This window comes from Eptesicus fuscus, chromosome 23, assembly GCF_027574615.1.
Source record: "Eptesicus fuscus isolate TK198812 chromosome 23, DD_ASM_mEF_20220401, whole genome shotgun sequence".
NCBI lineage: Eukaryota > Metazoa > Chordata > Mammalia > Chiroptera > Vespertilionidae > Eptesicus > Eptesicus fuscus.
Window position 1 is genome coordinate 27310230 of NC_072495.1, and position 20137 is coordinate 27330366.

A 20137-nucleotide genomic window follows, 5' to 3' on the forward strand; every position below is an offset into this window, starting at 1 on the left:
GCGGCGCCTCCCAAGTTGGGAATCCGAGTTGGGCGCAATGGAGGCGCGGGGTCTGGCTGGAGAGGGGGCCCCGCCGCCCTCGGAAACGGTTCTCGCCCGCGGGTCGCCCCCACGCCCCGGGCCTGGGAAGGAAGGGCGGCCGCCGCGGCTCCGGGAAACTTTGGCGGCGGCGAGACCCGGGGGCCGACTCCCCCCGCAGGGATGCCGCGCGCCCCGCCCAGATCCCGGCCTGGCGAGGGGCGCGTCCGGCTTCTTCCGCCTGAGGGCGCCCTGGGGTCCCCTCGGGCACCGACCCCTCCCACCCGCCGACTCGGCAGCCCCCGGACCCCGGCTCCACCCGCCCGCGCCCCCCGCACCGCCCCCTCCTGGATCCCGTCCGGGTGCTGGCTCCCCCCTTGTCCCCGGGAAAGGAGGGGGTCCGAGGCTGGCCCGGAGGAGAGGGGGCGGCGGCGGCAGTGATGGGGGTCGCTGGTCCTGGCCGATGGTCGGGGGGCGGCCCCCGCTTTGGGGAGAGAGGGAGGGGTGGAGAGGTGGACTCCGGGAGGGACCCATCCTGGGGCGGGAGCGAGGCGGACCCGCCGGAGCCGGGGCCTGCGCCCCAGTGAAGGCGCCCGCCTCCCACCCCCCAGAGAGGGGCGCACGGGTCGAGGGGTCCTCAGCCCCGAAGCTGCCGCGCCTGCCCAGCCACGTCCATGGGCGGCCCGGCTCCCTGTGCCTGTGACCCCTTCATGGGGAGGCGGCCGGTTTGGCTCTCAGCACGAGTCTCCTGTCCAGAGCCCCCTGCCCTTTACACTTGGCTAAATCCCCTCCTCCCTTCCATCAGACACCCCACCTCCCCCCAAACCCCCCACCAGGAGGGCCCTTCCTGAGCCCACACTCCTCCCCTCTCCTTCCCACAGCCCTGCCTTCTCCCTAAAATTGCCCTGAACGGCCTTGGAGCCACAAAGCCCACCCCAGCCTGGCTCCATGTTGATTAACAATGTAACACATAAAAGGCATTCGCCTTTGACAGTATCTGATGCTCATCCTTCCCACGGGCCAGGCAGGCCTCTCAGACCTTGGGAATGTTTCCTCAGGTCATCCTTTCTCCTTGGTTCGGTTCTCCAAGTGTGGCCGGTGGCTCTGGGGGCTCCCCAGCGCCCAGAGGGCCTCTGCGCTGGCCCCTCTGCGGCCCTGGGTGAGGGAGAGGCTGGCTGTGCCTCGTGTGTTTGACAGGAAGCTGCACGCGGACAGACTGGCCAGGCACATGCCAGGGTCCAGCCCTTGGAGCGAGGCATCGCGGAGACCCGCCCACCGCAAAGAATGCCGCTGCTTCAGGACTTGCGTTTGTTGGGGGCAACGTGATTTTTATGAAAACGTATTTATGTTATAATGTGTCTATTTTTAAAGTAATATTAAAAAAAAACACCATCAGTTAACCCGCATTTTTAACCGGTATGCAGATTAGCCTTAACCGGTTAAAAATGCGGATACTGGTTAAAAATGTGGATTTTGTAATCAAAGAAAACACGATAATTTCAAGAGAAACATCAAACGTGCTTTATTCAAAGTAATGTCCATCGCTAGCCACACATTTCCCCATCTTTCAGGTCATTGGTGGATACCGTCCAATAGAACTTTTCTTGTTTTGAGGCAGACCATTCAGAGACCCCATTTTCCACTTCTTGGTACGTGTTGAAGTGCTGCTCAGACAGTGCGTGTGCCATCGATCGGAACACGTGGTCATCTGAAGGAGCAAGGTCTGGTGAACACGGCGGGTGGGTTCATACTTCCCGGCAGGATCTTTTCACGTGTCTGTACCTGGTGTTGAAGGGTGTGATGGTGCGTCATCGTGAAGCAGAATTACTTTGCCGTGTCTTCTGGCCCATTCTGGTCGTTTTACGATCAAAGCGTGGTTCAAATTGATTATTTGTTGTCGGTAGCGATCAGTATTAACGGTTTCACCTGGTTTTAGAAGCTCATAATACACCACACCTTCCCGATCCCACCAAACACAGAGCATTGTCTTCTTTCCGAAGCGATTTGGCCTTGCAGTCGATGGTGATGGTTGACCTGGATCAACCCGTGATTTTGTGCGTTTGGGATTCTCAAAATAAATCCACTTTTCATCGCCAGTCACAATTTGATGCAAAAAAGATTTCTTTCGTGCCATTGAAGCAACATTTTACTGGTGACTTTTCAGTTTTCCATTTGTCTTTCGTTCAGTTGATGTGGCACCCATTTTCCTTCCTTTAAAATCTTTCCCATTGCTTGTAAATAATCAGAAATTGTTTGCTGAGCAACATTTAATCTTTCTTCCAGTTGTTTTTGAGTTTGACACGCATCTTCATCCAATAATGCTTGTAATTGTTGGTCTTCAAACTTTTTCGGTTGACCTGGATGTTCTTTGTCTTTCACATCGAAATCATCCCTTTTAAAGCGTTTAAACCAGCGTTCACAAGTGTCTTGAGATGGAACATGTTCACCATAAGCTTCCCGAAGTATACGATAACTTTCAGCAGCACTTTTCTTCAAAATAAAGTAATGAATTAAAACTTCCTGCAAATGCTCTTTTTTTTGGCATGAAATTTGACATTTTTAAGCGTGAAAATATCTATGATGTTAACACCTTCAGAAAATTTGACATATGAGGTTTTGAAGCTTGTTGTCACTACAACAAAATAGCCTACATATCAAATCACATCTATATCAGCATATGTGTAACTCCATCGATTGAAAAAAATCCGCATTATTAACTGGTACACCTCGTAAGAGTAAAATGACATAATGTCTGTGAATTGCTTTCAAATAACCCACTGGGAGGGTGGATGATTGGGAATATGAGTGAGTGAGGACTGGCCATTTTGTTAATAACTGTTGAAGCTGTGTGATGGGACCGTGGGAGTTCATTATACTATTCTGGGTCCTTCTGTAATATTAGCATTTTTTCATAATAATTAAAAAAAAAAAAAGACTGCAGCCTATTAACCAATGTCATCCCAATAAAAATGTAAAAAAACCCCAAACTCCAGTCTGGAGGAAGTGCCTGGGATGAGCACAAGCCGTGCTTCAGCCGTGGGTCAGAGAAGAGACTTGAAGGTCTGGAGTGGGAGGAAGGCTGAGTGGGGGCTGGGGAACACCCCCCCCCCCCCGCCCCCGCCGCCAGGGGCAGGTCGGAAGAGCTGCCTGCGGGCAGATGCGAGCCAGTGGGGCTGGGCACGCGGCAGAGGGGCGCCGTGATTGTGTGGAAGGAGAAGTCCCCACTTCCTGGAACATCAGGCCGCAGGCCCTGGAAACCACACTGCGCTCGGAGAGGCTACTTGGGGCCGCTTGAGCGTCGCTCTCCTACGCTCTTGCCATAGACCACGCACGGGCTGAATGTCCGTGTTCCCCAAACGCATAGGTTGAAATCTTGGCCCCCAATGTGGTGGTATTAAGAGGTGGGTCCCCTGCCCGGCTGGTGTGGCTCAGTGGTTGAGCGTCAACCCATGAACCAGGAGGTCATGGTTTGATGGTTCGATTCCCGGTCAGGGCACAGGCCCGGGTTGCAGGCTCCATCCCCAGTGAGGGGCGTGCAGGAGGCAGCCGATCCATGATTCTCTCTCATCACTGATGTTTCTAGCTTTCCCTCTCCCTTCCTCTCGGAAATCAATACAAATATATGTATTTTTAAGTCACCCATTGTGCCCTAACTGGTTTGGCTCAGTGGATAGAGCGTCAGCCTGCGGACTGAAGGGTCCCAGGTTCGATTCCGGTGAAGGGCATGTACCTGGGTTGCGGGCACATCCCCAGTGGGGGGCGTGCAGGAGGCAGCTGGTCGATGTTTCTCTCTCATCGATGTTTCTTTTTTTTTTTTTTTAAATTACTTTATTGATTAAGGTATCACATATTTGTCCTCAACCCCCTCCCCCCGTTCCCTTCCCAATCCCCCACACACACAAGCCCCCCTCCCCCTATTGTCCGTGATCATTGGTTAGGCTCATATGCAAGCATACAAGTCCTTTGGTTGATCTATCTCCCTTGTCCCCACCCTCCCCTACTTTCCCTCTGAGGTCTGACAGTCTGATGGATGCTGTTCTTGTTCATCAGTCTATGTTGTTCATCTTTTCCCCTAGATGAGTGAGCTCGTGTGATACTAGGAACACACTTATAGGAACTGAAATGAGACAAGCAATAATGGTTATGCTGAGAAGCAAATGAATCCGTCTATAGTGAGTTTCTTTCTGGGCCAACAGTTCTTTTGAGTCCCGGTTTCTATGTCCAACAGTTGTTAATGTGTTCATAACAGCAATGATACTTCAGTTCTGGATGGTGGACAAATGGTGGTATTGCAGGTCCGACCCTCTCCGGTTTGGTCCTGGGCAATCTGCAGTGACGCACATCTGCTGACTGCTAGTATGGCAAGGCATCGTCAGCGTCTTCCATCTCTGGACTGTCTCTCCCCTGACTTCATGGCTGGAGCACTCCTGTCAATTCCCCTCTATCGCAGGAATCCACATGTCTCGGAGCTGTTCTCTGAAAACATACAAACACACTCTCGACCAAAAGTTAATAAAGGAACATTTTCTATGAATTTGATTTGCGATCCTTTTTCATTTTTTTGCCCAAATGATTTTCCTTTGGCTTGTTTTGACACCATGTATGTTTTACCTGGGTGACTTGCTGTTAGCATTACAAATGAAAGTTAATTTTCTAAAGTAAAAATTTTCTAGATGTAATTTATTTGCAGGATATTTTTCCTTACATGATATTCTTCTACTACCCCCCCTTTTTTGGTTTAAATATTGGGAGGCTTTTGGAAATTTTATGCTGTAATCTTGATAGCTTTTAAATTTTACTTTTTTGCACTAAAATGTGACTGCTTTAGGTTCATTATATGTTATGCAATTTTACCATGAGATGAACTACCAATAAAAATTTTAGTTAACACTTTAGTAACAGCTTTTTTGACCAGTACAATTGATTTTTCTAGAGTATTTGCTTATTTTGGTTGGCCAATTTAAATTAGTCTGAAAACTTGACTACTATTTTACTGTCAAATTTAATATTCTAACAACCATCTTGTTTTACCCTGTAATTATTAGTGGAGAGGATTATTTGCCTATTTGAGTAGGCCCTGAGCATTCCTGGTGCTAGGCTGGATTTAGATATCCTAGACCCCAGTTCCCCGGATTATGGGTGCAAGACATCTCCATCAAGTCTTGTTGCGGTGAGAGGGCATCTGCTGTCGGCCAAGTCTCTGTTACCTGGGTCCCGATTTGAGCTGGGCATGTGAAGCTGAGCAGCCATGGGGGCAGGAGATCTCCTTCAGCAGGGGTGAGGGTTCAGGCCCCTGCAAACGGGGGGGTGAAGGTCTGTGCCCCACCTCTGTTGACCCCCAAGTTCTCTCCTGATGGCCCCTGTGCGACTGTGCCTGTCTTAGGTTGTTCCTTCCCTGAGGAATCTTACCCGTCTCTGGCTAACCAGCCATCCTCCGGGGCCAAGCAGGGTGATGTGAGGTTTAGTTCTGTCTCCTTGGTCGCCTATGCCCCCATGGCCTCCGCGCCCAGCACCTGTCTTGGGATCCCCTCGCCTGCTGGCAGGGTCCCAGCACTGATCACATATCTTGTGGAACCCAGGTTTCTTCTCCAGGGAGGCCCAGCTCACCCCACTGGGCGAGAGACACATCCATGGTACCAGCCATCATGAGGTTTCACCCTTGGCATGAACAGAAGCTCAGGCAATAGCTGTGGACAATTGGATTGTGAGAAGCAGGTCCCTCTTGGCTAAAAGGGCAAGAGGGGCCAATTTAGAATGCTCAGGTGCCTTCCCAGGGGGCCCTCTACATAGTGGAAGGGATTAAACCCTTTCATGTCCTTTTAAAATTGCTGCCAGACATTCAAAGAATTAGTTTGTAAGTTTGTTTGGGGTAATTATATAATATGCTGTTGTAATTCTAAAATATCTAGAGATGTGTTACGTTTGTCTCCAAGCACCAAACAGATGATTCCCCACACCCCATGGGTGTGAGGAATTATTATATGTAATGGGGGTGATCCAAGTCTGGGAAAATTTTTAATGACAGTGTAGAATAATATCATGTAAGGATATTCTTTGTTCCAGTCCATGGCAATACCCTTTCAAACTGGCTGTCTATTTCTTTTTGTATAGACAAGGTCTTGGTTACATTTTCTGCACTTCTACCACGGGCAAGTAGTGATAGTAGTGACACCCTTTCTTTGGTGTCCACACAAGCCAGAAACCTCTCTTTAATTTTACACACAAAGGGGCATTGTTTTGATTTTGTGTCATACAAAAGGGAAGCTGGGTGGCGACCCCTGTGTATTTATACTTTCTTGCCCCCTCCCCCCCCCTCATCGATGTTTCTAACTCTCTATCCCTCTCCCTTCCTCTCTGTAAAAAATCAATAAAATATATTTTTTTTAAAAATCACCCATTGCTTTTGTATGGGTTCCTTTAAAAAAAACACGTATGAGCTAATGCCTTATAAGAGAGTGTAGTGCCAGGGAGCCCAGAGCCAGGGAGAGGGAAGTGAGGCAGAAAAGGAGGAAGAGGGGTCTGGCCCAGGTTGGTCGGCTTCGCCAGGACGCCGAGCTGGTGGCGGGGTCTGTGCGGCGGGTCTGGGCGGACGTGCGGAGCCAGAGTCTCGGAACTGTCCTGAGTATGGAGGCGTGGACGGGACGGTGGGGCATGTGGGAGAAGGCGAGCAATTTCTGTCCGCTCTTCATCTCTCTTTTTTATTTTTATTTTCTAAATATGTTTTATTTTAGACAGGGAGGGAGTGGGGGAGAGAGATAGAAACATCAATGATGAGAATCATGGACCGGCTGCCTCCTGCACGCCCCACACTGGGAATTGAGCCCGCAACCCGGGACTGTGTCCCCGACCGGAACCGAACCAGGATCTCTCTCTCTCTTTAATAAGTTTTTATTGCCGACCGGTGGGGCTCAGTGATTGAGCATCGACCTAGGAACCAGGAGGTCAGGGTTCAATTCCCAGTCAGGGCACAGGCCCTGGGTTGCAGGCTCCATCCCCAGTGGGGGGCGTGCAGGAGGCAGCCGATCCATGATTCTCTCTCATCAATGATGTTTCTCTCTCTCTCTCCCTCTCCCTTCCCTTCCTCTCTGAAATCAATAAAAATAAAAAATAAAAGAGTCTAAACCACAAGGGACCTAAATGATTTTAAAGCACATATTTGTCTCCACCTGTCTTCGTCCTGAGATGGGCGGAAAGACCCGGACGCGCAGTCACGGCGATGATGCCAGAAGGAAAACCCTGTGGGAGAAGGAACGGAGCCGAAGAGTGCCCGAGCTCGGTGCACGGCGCTGGGGTTGGCGCTGGCTCTTTCTGAGCCATTGGATAGAGCAACTACTTTTGTAAAATACACTCACAGGTGGCTTCTGGCGGTGTCTTTGGCGTGGCCACCACTGTGTTTTTCTTCTTCTTTTTTTTTTAAAATACATTTTATTGATTTTCCACAGAGAAGAAGGGACAGGAATAGAGAGTTAGAAACATCGATGGGAGCCAAAACCGGTTTGGCTCAGTGGATAGAGCATCGGCCTGCAGACTGAAAGGTCCCAGGTTCGATTCCGGTTGGGGGCATGTACCTTGGTTGCGGGCACATCCCCAGTAGGGGGTGTGCAGGAGGCAGCTGGTCGGTGATTCTCTCTCATCGATGATTCTAACTCTCTATCCCTCTCTCTTCCTCTCTGTAAAAAATCAATAAAATATATTTAAATTAAAAAAAAAAAAAAAAAAAAAAGAAACATCGATGGGAGAGAAACATGGATCAGCTGCCTCCTGCACGCCCCCTACTGGGGATGTGCCCGCAACCAAGGTACGTGCCCTTGACCGGAATCGAACCCGGGACCCTTCAGTCCGAAGGCTGATGCTCTATCCATGCTCCATCCAAACCGGCCAGGGCCACCACTGTGTTTTTCAAAAACGAGCTGAATGGACTTGGGTCCAGCATCTAGGGTACAGTTTGACACTGCCTTCCCCCTCCCTCTTGCCTTAAGCTGGTGCCATCTGTCATTCATACAAACTGGCTGATCCCTGAAGGCATTTGAATTTGCGTCCCCTGACTTAGAAAATAAAACCCCTACGATAGACAACTCTTTGTCCACCTTTTAAACCCGACAGGTGGAGTTTAAATGTTATTTAATTCGTTCAGAGATGAAAATGAACGTATCTAATTTCTAGATAAAAAGTGTTCTGGGCACCTTTCTTCTTCAATTTATTTTTTATTGATGTCAGAGAGGAAGGGAGAGGGGGAGAGAGAGAGAGAACCATCGCTGATGAGAGAATCATGGGTGGGCTGCCTCCTGCACGCCCCACACCGGGATGGAGCCCGCACCCGTGGGAATCAAACTGTGAGCCGCTGGTTCATAGGTCGATGCTCAAGCCCTGAGCCACGCCGGCCGGCTGCTCTGGGCGCTTTTCTGCAGAGTTGGCTTACTTGGGAAGTCAAAAGGCTTAATTCAACGTAATAGGAAACCTCTGCAGGTATTTTAAGCGGAAAGAGAGCTGATACAGGGAAACAGAGGCGTGTAAGTGGGTTGGTGAGGCTGGAAGAGCCGGCTCCCGGCTCAGCGAGCCTCCTGCAGTGATGGCTCCCCGAGTAACACCACAGAACCGACCTGCCAGGAGAAGCCGCAGCCCGGACGGTGGGGGATCAGGGGTGGGGAATCGGGGGTGGGGGGGGGGGGGGTGGGGCACTGCTAGAGCTCTTGAGCCCCATCACACACGGTCATTGCCAGGACAGGCTCAGCACTGCTCCCGCGTCTCCACACCAAAAGTGGGAAACTGGGCCATTGCTGCCCCCTGTTGCCTGACGTCTTTAAGAAACAGTCCCTCGCCCTAAGGGGTGTGGCTCAGTGGATACAGCATCGGCCTGCGGACTGAAGGGTCCCGGGTTCGATTCCGGTCAAGGGCATGTACCTTGGTTGCGGGCACATCCCCAGGGAGGGGCGTGCAGGAGGCAGCTGATGGATGTTTCTCTCTCATCGATGTTTCTGACTCTCTATCCCTCTCCCCTCCTCTCTGTAAAAAATCAATAAAAGAAAAAGGAAACAGTCCCTCAAACACATGCACGTGTACGGTGCCATCGGATCCTAACCAGAGAAAGAAGGCATATGGTGTTCTTCCCTCTACAGATAAAGACGGATAAAGACAGTTCGTCCCTCTACAGATAAAGGCAGCGGGGATATCACACAGTTAAGGTCGCAAAGCTGGAGCAACAACCTAGACCAGGGGTCCTCAAACTTTTTAAACAGGGGCCAGTTCACTGTCCCTCAGACCGTTGGAGGGCCGGACTATAGTTTAAAAAAAAAACTATGGCCGAAACTGGTTTGGCTCAGTGGATAGAGCGTCGGCCTGCGGACTCAAGGGTCCCGGGTTCGATTCCAGGTCAAGGGCACGTACCTTGGTTGCGGGCACATCCCCAGGAGGGGGTGTGTAGGAGGCAGCTGATCGATGTTTCTCTCTCATCGATGTTTCTGGCTCTCTATCCCTCTCTCTTCCTCTCTGTAAAAAAAAAATCAATAAAATATTTAAAAAAATATAAAAAAAAAACAACTATGAACAAATTCCTATGCACACTGCACATATCTTATTTTGAAGTAAAAAAAACCAAAACGGCAAAAACACCCGCCTGTGGCCCGCGGGCCGCAGTTTGAGGACACCTGGCCTAGACCTCCTCACCGCTGGCCAAAGAACTCAACTAACTTGTCATGAGCGAGGCCTCCCGTGGGCCTGAGATCTCCTCATGGGGGGCGGGGGGTGGGGGGGCAGGCTGGTAACTAACCATCACCCCGGAGGCACACATCCGCATCGGAAGCACAGAGGAAGGGGCCGTGCTGGGCGGAGGGATTCAGAGAGAGGAGGTGACGTGGGAGCTGGACTTGGAGGGATGAGTAGGAGGGTGTCAGGGAAAAATCCCAGCAGCTGGCAAGAGCCAAGGGGGTCTGGTGTGTGGAACGGAGAGGGTTCGAATTCTGGAGGATTTGGACAAAGTTAAAACAATTTTTTTTACAGTAAAATAAAGTCGTAAGTATACATCTTCTTGATTAAGAAGCCATGTAAACACGCATATACCCTTTATTTAGGTGAAGATGTAAACGTGGCCACATCTCAGGAGGTCCCCTCCTGTTCCCCTCCCGGCCTATCCGTGCCCACCTCCGTCCTTTCCCCGCCCATGTCTGCAGGGCGCAGGGAGGCCCCTATCTCTCATTCCTTCCACTCCTATTTTTTTTTAAATTTTGTATATATATTTTTTATTGTTTAAAGTATTACATAAGTCTCCCTTTTCCTTGATTGCCCCCCGCCACGACTCCCACCCTGCCCCAGTGTCTGTGTCCATCCGTCAGGCTAATATGCATGCATACAAGTCCTTTGGTTGCTCTCTAACACCCCTTCCCCCCCTTCTCTCTGAGATTGGACGGGTCTGTTCAGTGTTACCTTGTCTCTGGCTCTGTTTTTGTTCTTCAGTTTATGTTGTTCATTATATCCCACATATGAGTGAGATCATGTGATATTTATCTTTCTCTGACTGGCTTATTTCGCTTAGCATAATGCTCTCCAGGTCCATCCGTGCTGTTGCAAATGGTAAGAATTCCTTCTTTTTTATGGCAGCATAGTATTCCACTGTGTAGATGTACCACAGTTTTCTGATCCAGTCATCTGCTGACGGGCACCTAGGCTGTTTCCAAATCTTAGCTATGGTGAATTGTGCTGCTATGAACATAGGGGTGCATATATCCTTTCTGATTGGTGTATCTGTTTTCTTGGGATATATTCCCAGGAGTGGGATTACTGGGTCAAATAGGAGTTCCATTTTTAATTTTTTGAGGAAACTCCGTACTGTTCTCCACAGTGGCTGCACCAGTCTGCATTCCCACCAGCAGTGCACGAGGGTTCCTTTTTCTCAGCATCCTCGCCAACACTTGTCGTTTGTTGATTTGTTGATGACAGCCATTCTGACAGGTGTGAGATGGCACCTCATTGTTGCTTTTTGATTTGCATCTCTCGGATGATTAGTGACTTTGAGGATGTTTTTATATGGCTCCTGGCCTTCTGAAGGTCCTCTTTCGAAAAGTGTCTATTTAGGTCCTTTGCCCATTTTTTGATTGGATTGTGTATCTTCCTTTTGTTAAGTTGTAGGAGTTCCCTGTAAAGGTTGGAGATTAAACCCTTATCTGAGATAGCACTGGCCGATATGTCCTCCCATGCAGTGGGCCCACTCCTAGGGTTGCCTCCAAATCTTCCGCCATCTTCCTGAACAACCCAAAGAGGGTGTTGCAAGCGGGCGGGCGAGGTTCGGGACTGTTCGCTTTGTTGCGAGGTCCACGTGAACTTCAGGCTGCGCGCGAATGGGGTAGAGAACGTGGGGCCGATGGCTTTTGGTCCTTCGGAGCCACCGTCCAGGCTCGGGCCGCTGGCGGCCGCCGTGTCCCTCGCCGGCCGCCGTGCGTCCGTTACGTGGCAGCTGCCGGCGCCGGCCAATCCGCGGCGCCCGCATCAGCCCCCGCGGGTGGCGCAGCCGGAAGGGGCGGAGCTGAGGCGGTGGCGGCTGAGGAGGCAGCGGTGGCGGCGGCGGCGGCGGCGGCAGCTCTGGAGGCCGCAGTCCCGGACCTGGCTTCGGCCCCAGCCCCACCATGGTGACGCTCGCGGAGCTGCTGGTGCTCGTGGCCGCCCTCCTGGCCACGGCCTCGGGCTACTTCGTCAGCATCGACGCGCACGCCGAGGAGTGCTTCTTCGAGCGGGTCACCTCGGGCACCAAGATGGGCCTCATCTTCGAGGTGGCCGAGGGCGGCTTCCTGGACATCGACGTGGAGGTGCGGGCGCGCTGCCCGTGGCCGAGGCGGGGGCGCGCGGCCGCTCGGGGGTTGGGGGCGGCCGGGGCGCGCGCGGGGCCTGCGGAGGGCACGGGCGGGGGGTGGGCATGGAGGCCGCTGTCCGAGCCCTGGGAGAGGCCGGGCCACCGCGGCGGCCACGCCGGCTCGGCCCTTGGCCCCCGCCGCCCCGCGCGGTTCCGGGTCCCGGGCGGCCCCCGGGATCCGGCCCCGCTGCTCCGTCCGTGGCGCTGGGTTGACAGCTTGGACGGCGGGCCCCCTGGGGACCTCTCGCCGGGCTTTGCCGCCCGCCCCGGGGCGGAGGGCGCTTCCCAGCCGCGGCGCAGCGGAGGCAGGACTCGGTCCGGGGAGCGGCCGCCTTCCGTCCTGACACGGATTCCCGTGGGCACGCGGCGTGGGAACTTTGGGGACAGCAGATCGGAAGTTACCGAGGGACGCCGGGCGGACGTTCGCGTGGTGGTTCTTTCCTCTCCCCGGAAACCACCTGCGTGTCTTACCCGCTTTGACCAGTTTTGGGTGAAGAGTGACAAATGCCAACTGGGATGGAGGTGGATGGAGTTGGGTCATGCATCCTAAGAGTAGTGACTGCGGTGAAGTATCTGGAGGAAACGGGAGATTACTTAGAACATACTTTAAAAAATTTTTTTTAAACCAAAGGAATGATCCCCTCGAACTTTTTTCTTGCGGGGGCGGTGTCACATGGAATTAATATTTACATTCACGCGTTGGCATGATTACTTGGGTGTAAGGATTTTCCACGCCATGCAAGTGAAGTCCAGGCATAAGGGATGCTGGAAGGAGTGACGGTGGAAATGACAGAGGTCAGCTGTTGGTGCCCACGGTGGACAGTGGAGGGCTTTGTAGGAGGGACCGAGGTGAGCAAGGCCAGCCACCATGGGTCTCAGGCTGGGATGAGAGCATGGCCTCCTCATTTCCACCTACTCCTTTCCCGAAAGCCTTCAGGCGCCTCAGTAACGCAGATGCCTTCTCTGGTTGGAAGTAATAACCAGGAAAACCTAGGAATGCACCTTGCTCAGAAGTCTTAGTTTTAAAGAGGCTTCTTGCTGCCAAAACCGGTGTGGCTCAGTGGATAGAGCGTCGGCCTGCGGTCTGAAGGGTCCCAGGTTCGATTCTGGTCAAGGGCATGTACCTTGGTTGCGGGCACATTCCCAGTGTGGGGTGTGCAGGAGGCAGCTGATTGATAGTTCTCTCTCATCGATGTCTCTAACTCTCCCTCTCTCTTCCTCTCTGTAAAAAATCAATAGATTTTTTTAAAAAAAGAGGCTTCTTGCTTTAAAAAAAAAAAAAAAAGTGTATGTTTTTTATCGATTTCAGACGAAAGGTGCCGGAGAGAGAGAGAGAGAAAACATCAATGATGAGAGAGAATCGTGGATCGTGGGTCGGCTGCCTCCTGCACGTCCCACCCTGGGAATCGGGCCTGCTATCCGGTCAGGGCACATCGCACTGTGACCTCCTGGTTTATGGGTCGACCCTCAGCCACTGAGCCACGCCGGCTGGTGAGGTTTCTTGCTTTGGATGTTGGTGTAGTGGCTGTGTGTTTGCGTGGTTGTTGGAGGCGTCAGGCCACAGAGACGGTGTGTAAGGTGCGTTTTTCGTTTCTGAGGGGTTTGCATTTAGGTTGAATAAGTAAATGTAGTCCGAGTTGAAAGGAGATTAGAAACACAGCCTTGTTTCCTGCCCGGGAGCCCGAAGAGCTTCCCTCATTCCTGTGGACGGAGCTAAGTGAAGATTGCACTTTGAAATTTACATTTTCTCAGCGAATAGAAGTCACTTGTGATGTTTATAATTTGAAATCTTTCTGACATCTGCACTTCTCTCCTGCCTCCAGATTACAGGGCCTGATAACAAAGGAATCTATAAAGGAGACCGGGAGTCCAGCGGGAAGTACACGTTCGCTGCTCACATGGATGGAACATACAAGTTTTGCTTTAGCAACAGGATGTCCACCATGACCCCAAAGATAGTGATGTTCACCATTGATATTGGGGAGGCCCCCAAAGGACAAGACATGGAAACAGAAGGTGAGATGGACACTCAGAAGATTTATGTCCCATTCCAGGAGTGAAGGGATGTTGCACACTTTGATCATCCGAATGGAGTCTTTATTTTGATTTCTTACTCTGGTTCCATCCACTGTCCTTTTCCCTCCCAACCCCTGTCCCTTGTTTCACTCACTGTCTTCAAAATCAGGAACCTTTTGTGAAATACACTTTTTATTTCCCCAAGCTCCTCATTCAGAGACAGTTTCTGGAAGTTCACGATTCCATTCTAGTTCTTCACAGTCGCCCGGCAGCGGCCTCGGCACTGGTGCTGCTGTGAGCACGCAGGCTACGTGGGGCTTCGGTGCCTGTTCTTTGACTTGCCGGTCCTGGCACTTCGTCTTGGTTTGCTCATTTGTGTACATGACTAGTTTAGCTAAACATCCTGTTCTATTTTTCGTGTGTTCATACTTTAAACTTTTCTTTAGGTGGTGGAGATACCTGGGATGGTATGTGGATTGCTTTTTGACGGCATCCTGCCTTTTGCACATTTTTGCTTGCTGTTACCTAATTTCTGCTCTCCTTTCTAACCTCAGTTTGTTGGCATGAGAGTGTGTTTTGTCTTAATGAAAAAACAACAACCCTGCATCTAATTAGAGTGATTGCGTTTTGGTGGTTTTTATTTGGTTGACAGGAGGTACAGGTTAGGTCATTTTAAATTAGAAACACTGGGAACATAGCCATGGACATTTTAGTGGTACCATTTGTTTCTTTTTAATGAATGCGAAGGGTGGAAATACTCGACTATAGTTGGACAAGTAAAAGTCTTAAACACAGTTAATAGCAAGTGGTTCTATTGACTTCGTAGGAACTATTTTATAGCCTTGTTTTAATGATTATTAAAGCTTTCTAACTTGAAACTTGGTTGGATATGCAATACAGTTCTAAGAGTCATGTCTAGATTTTGTGACGAAAGTTCTTTCAACCATATGTTGCAGCTAGATCAGTTTTCATTCCTCAGCTGACCTGCACTGAGCCCTAAATTGATTCTTCTGGATGAATTGTTTACCAGGAGCCAGCACATTAGCATGGGGGCAGGGGAGGAGAGGGGCTGTTACCACAGTGCATGGTAGGGTTTTTGGGAAGGAGCAGGCCAGCACATTTCATACTGTTGCCCTAATAACGTTTGTCGTAGGTATTGAGCAGATAGTAGAGTACTTCTATCCTAAAGAAGTGGTGGTTAGCCAAAACCGGTTTGGCTCAGTGGATAGAGCGTCGGTCTGCGGATTGAAGGGTCCCAGGTTCGATTCCGGTCAAGGGCATGTACATTGGTTGCGGGCACATCCCCAGTGGGGTGTGTGCAGGAGGCAGCTGGTGGATGTATCTCTCTCATCGATGTTTCTAGCTCTCTGTCCCTCTCCCTTTCTCTCTGTGAAAAATCAATAAAATATATTTAAAAAAAAAAAAAAAAAAAAAAAAAAAGAAGTGGTGGTTAGGTTTTGAAATCTCTGGAATTTAGAGACTCATTCTGCTTCGTAATTCCTGCGCTTGCTTTTCAGGGCCATTTACAGGGTAGGACTTGGCTAATTTTCAAGAAGAATTGGGGGTTTCAAGGGCTTGGTGTTTGTTTTCTGGAAATTAGTCCTTTCTAAGTAGTTAGAAATTGTTGGCTGATGAATGTGAATATTGAATTAGTCTCTAAATAATCCTTAACACAATATTTAAAATTCTTGCTTTTGCTTGTTAACGTCAATGAGTGGCAGCTGTCAGTCAAGCCTTCCTCTAAGGCAGTGGTTCTCAAGTCAGGGTGATTTTTGCCCCCAAGGGCCACTGGGCAATATCAGGAGACAGTTCTGATTCGCTTGGCTGGTGGGTGAGCCTACAATGCCCCGGGCTGCTCCTCTCAACGAAGAATTCCCTGGTCCAAACTGTCAGCATGCCGCCTCGCCTCGAGGAGCCCTGCTCTAAAGGCCCACGGAGTGCACGGCTTCCGGAGGGAAGCGAGCGAGGGAGGATCTGAGTTGCAGCCCCGCACGTACAATGGCGGGCCCTGGGCTTCCCTCCGGAAGTCAGCGTCACCTGTGGCGCTTTGGAATTCTCGGTGAAGCCCAGTCCCGGGCACTGGTAACCAGACCCCTCCAGTGGGAATCTCTCCTGGTGTGCATTTTTCTGCCGTTTCCTCATTGCCATCATTCAGTACCACCTACAAGTGTACACTTGCTCCTCAGAGCTGTGGGTTCACCTTGTACCCAGTTCTGGCCAAAGAGAACCTGGTCCTGGACCTCGTGCCGCTGAGCGCTTTTCACTGGCAGTGCCCGCTGCTCCCGCCGTAGTGAAGGCGCTGCTTGGCTCGGAGATGGATGTTTGAGCGGCTGTGCGTTTTCCCACGCATGTTTTTCTCCGCTCAGCTTCAGAGATTAAGAGTCTGTTTTGATACTGCTCCTCAATTAACATTAGAGTGAATATGTAGATTTTAGTTTTAGTATAAATATTTACAGATTAGTACTAGGGTGTTACACGGAGGGTGTTACAGGGACTTTGTCTGGTACTTTGTGCTCCCCGCCCTTAGCTTTCCCCTCCTTGGTCAGCAGTCAGTATAGTGAGCTTCACTTCGCAGCAGTTCAGTGGAAGGCATTCTGAGTTTGTCGTCCTTTAGTTAGTAAGTATTGTATAGTACGTTTTCTACCCGGAAAGGTTTTTTTACTAGGAAAGGAATTTTAAAAAACGCTTTGAGAATTAAATCATCAGTGATCCAAAATGATGTTGGAACCTCTTGGATTTCTAAAAATAGCTGCTTTTGTATGTCTTCTCTGAGGAATATTTTTATTGCTTTATGCGTATTTTTCAAAGAGATTCCAAACCCATGCTGACTGTTTTCCAACCCTCCTGTAGCTCACCAGAACAAGCTGGAAGAAATGATCAACGAGCTGGCAGTGGCCATGACAGCTGTGAAGCACGAGCAGGAATACATGGAAGTGCGGGAGAGGATACACAGAGCAAGTAAGTCCGTCAGTCACAGAGCTGACCGCAGCAGGCTCGCGCCGCGGCATGCTAGAGCGGCGCCACCCGGCCGCTGGCCTCCGTTTTCCTCATGTGGACGTTTTGCAAACATCATACAAAGCACTGACTTAAAAAGCACCTGTGCACAGAGACCTTTTGAGTGTCTGTGTTGGCAGAGCTTTGTGCCACACCAGTTTACTATTGGGACATTGCTCCCCTGGTTGCAAGTCTTGTGGGGACCCTTAGAGTTTAGGAGAAAGAAAATTCACTCAAAGGAGATTTGAGTGATTCTAAAAAGTTAAGGCTATAGAATTTGATCAGAAACTTGAATGTGATATAAATCCAGCAGAATGAAATATATAGTCATGCCTGTTACTTTAAGAATTAAGTCCTTAGCTAATGAGTGGGATAAAGCATGAGACTTGTTCCAGGTTGGTAGTAACTATCAGCATTGGTCCATGAAACTGAGAAATCTCCCCCACCTGGAACAAATGCCACATACACAGTAGGTGCTCAATAAATATATGTATTTGTTTGTTTTTTTTAAAAGTGACTTACACTTTGATTTAGTAACTGTGATCTTGAAATAATCTCTTAATTTTGTTAAAAGTCAGTTTTCTGATTAAAAAAAAAAAGATTATAATGTAGGGACGTTTCAATGTGAGGGAGAAAGAAGGTTGGTTGAATTTTAACCCTAGAAGTGTAACCTTGGGCCACTTTCTCGGTTCCCCATACGTAATAAGCAGATTGTGACTGTACTCTGAATCGTAAAGGTCCATTTAAGTCTAAAATTCTCTGCTTCTAACTGTGGAGTTGCTTGGGGACAGAGGTGTTGAGCACTAGGAAGGGTGTGCGGGTGTTACTTCCACCTGGGTCAGAGTGGGGGAGGCTTTTCCACGCTTCTCTGACATTGTTGTTAAATGTTGTGTATTTGTTTATCCTCCACAGTCAACGACAACACAAACAGCAGAGTGGTCCTTTGGTCCTTCTTTGAAGCTCTTGTTTTAGTTGCCATGACATTGGGACAGATCTACTACCTGAAGAGATTTTTTGAAGTCCGGAGGGTTGTTTAAAAAGCCTTTTTTTCTGATGATCCGAAACTCATAATTCACTGTTTACCAAACATCTTGGTCATAATAATGTCATTTAGTTCATATGTTTTTATTTTCTGAATTGTACATTCACAGCCTGTGTTTCTTTGTGATTAATAGATATTGGGAAAGTGATAGTGAGAATTTGACATGTGATTGGCACAATTTATTTGAATTTCTGCCTCATAATACAGGCCCTTCCAGAGCTTGAACACTGTAAATGAAATGTAGGCATGTAGTCCTCCTTACATCTTCTTTTGTTTTCATAATAAAATGCAGTTCGTTCAGGATAGTACTTTACTAAAATGACTGCATTCTTTTGACCCCTTATCTTGCTGTTCAAGTCATTAAAGATTCATTTTGTTTAGTTCTTATGAGAAACAACCGTCTGCATTGACATTTTCTACCCACCTAATGGCAGAGCTCTGTGACTTCAGAGTGTGCTACTAGGTTGGTTCTTTTATACTTAATCTTGTTTTTGCGTTAAAGACACGACAACCCAACAACATTTCCCCCCTAAATTTTTACTTTGAGCTTCAGGACTTCACCTTTACTAAATTGATGACACAGCAGCTAATAATCCTTTTGATTTCTGCCTAACCTTGTAAGAAGTCTGTTAGAGCCAATTCTCGGGGGGTTTCAGCTGACGGTAGCTTTGTTCTTTCTCTGCTGGCACACACTTCTCCACTCTTGGCACGTGGGAGCTCTGCAGTCACGTGATTAGGGAAATCTGGGTTTCTCACGCAAATGGTTAAGCCTCTTGGATTTCATTGCAGTGAGTGAGATACAGCCACTGTTTTAGTTCTGATCAGTGGCATTTGGCCACTTGTTAATTAGGGTACTGACGGCACTGTCAGCACTAGGGTTTCTGGTTTTGTTTTTCTGGGGTCTCTTTGGCACATGTGAATTTTATTTTGTATAAAACGAGATGACTTCCTCTTGGTCTCTGATGATGTGTTTAAAATTGAAGGAGCATCAGGTTTGGTGGGGGGACGGTCCAGGATTATGTTGTGAACTGATATATTTTAGTTACTTGTACATTTTTTTGGATCTTTGCAAAGGTAAAACTACAAGTAACGAGTTTTATATAATTAATTTAAATTTGTTACAGGTTTTCATGTTCAGGACAAACACTTTTTCAACCTTGGGTGACAATACTTGCAGCAGCTTAAGGTGACTGTTTTACCTTAGGACACTGTTGCATGCCAGTTTTTCTGCGTGTGTGAGAGAACACTTCAAAATTGAATTAAAATATGTAAATTTAAAATTGGTTGTGTATCGAATCTCCCCAGGTTCAGTAAATAAACAATTCTTTTTAAAAACAGTCTTTGTAGTCTGTTTTATATATTAATTCACATTTATTATATACCAGTTTTCTATTCATATTTGAAATGAGACATGTCCATGTTTTCTGAGTATTACTTTTTATATCCGTAAACTTGATGATAGAGAAAAGGAGCCCAATTTTAGGTTTCCCTGTGTGGTTTCTTTTCACGGGTCAATGTTAACATCTTTTATTCTTTTCATGTGGGAAAAGTAGTTTTGGGTGATTTTTTATTCATCCACCTAATGGTTTACGGATGTGGGGAATAAGTTTAAGAGAGAGAAAGATTTGCTGAAGGCTCCCAGGTGGAGAGTGACCAGAAAACTAAATCTCTGCCTTTAGGAATGATCCCTCTCCCTCCGTGACACCAGGCCTGCCAGCTGTACAGAAGACTGGCATTTACGGAGCACCGGGTAACGTCCCGGCAGGGTGTCTCATTATTCCTCAAACCACCATTACGTTGGGCGATATTCTTACTTTGGAAATAAACAGCCTTAGAGAAGGTCCGGAACGTAGTAAGTGGAGCCCCAAACGCAGGGGCAGCTCTGCCCTGTTCCTCGGCCTTTGTTTTCAGAGCTCTCTCTCCAAGTCCCGGTCTACGAAAGCGGTCGGTGGTGTTTTGAGGAGGTGAACATGTTTCAGTGAAAATGTTGCCGTGAGCAACACTTCCATTCATCCCAAAATATTGGCTGTGTACTTCCTGCCAGTGTAGCCACTGGGATAAAGAGGAAAATCCCCCGTTCTAGTGGGGGGATGAAGCGCGTATGTAAGTTACACTCCTGGCAAGTGCTGTGCGGTAAGCGGCTTTAGAGAGCAGGAAAGGAAGGCTCGCTGGGACGGTCTCTGAAAACTCACGGTGGACGTAGGGGACGAAGCCGGGCGCTAACTGAG

General features: G+C 49.1%; 1 protein-coding gene across 1 annotated transcript; it reads left to right on the forward strand.

Moving 5' to 3' along the window:
* The first annotated feature begins 11523 nt into the window (after positions 1-11523).
* On the forward strand, positions 11524-19246 carry TMED2 (transmembrane p24 trafficking protein 2). The gene is made up of 4 exons (XM_008157220.3): positions 11524-11813; positions 13681-13873; positions 16724-16831; positions 17780-19246. The coding sequence occupies exons 1-4, from the start codon at positions 11634-11636 to the stop codon at positions 17902-17904; spliced, it is 606 nt and encodes a 201-aa protein (XP_008155442.1). The 5' UTR covers positions 11524-11633; the 3' UTR covers positions 17905-19246.
* Positions 19247-20137: the final 891 nt, after the last annotated feature.

Coding starts and splice junctions, on each gene's coding strand:
- TMED2 (XM_008157220.3), top strand. CDS start 11,634: ATGGTGACGCTCGCGGAGCTGCTGGTGCTCGTGGCCGCCCTCCTGGCC. Junction 11,814..13,680: donor TCCTGGACATCGACGTGGAG/GTGCGGGCGCGC, acceptor TCCTGCCTCCAG/ATTACAGGGCCTGATAACAA. Junction 16,832..17,779: donor GGAGAGGATACACAGAGCAA/GTAAGTCCGTCA, acceptor TATCCTCCACAG/TCAACGACAACACAAACAGC.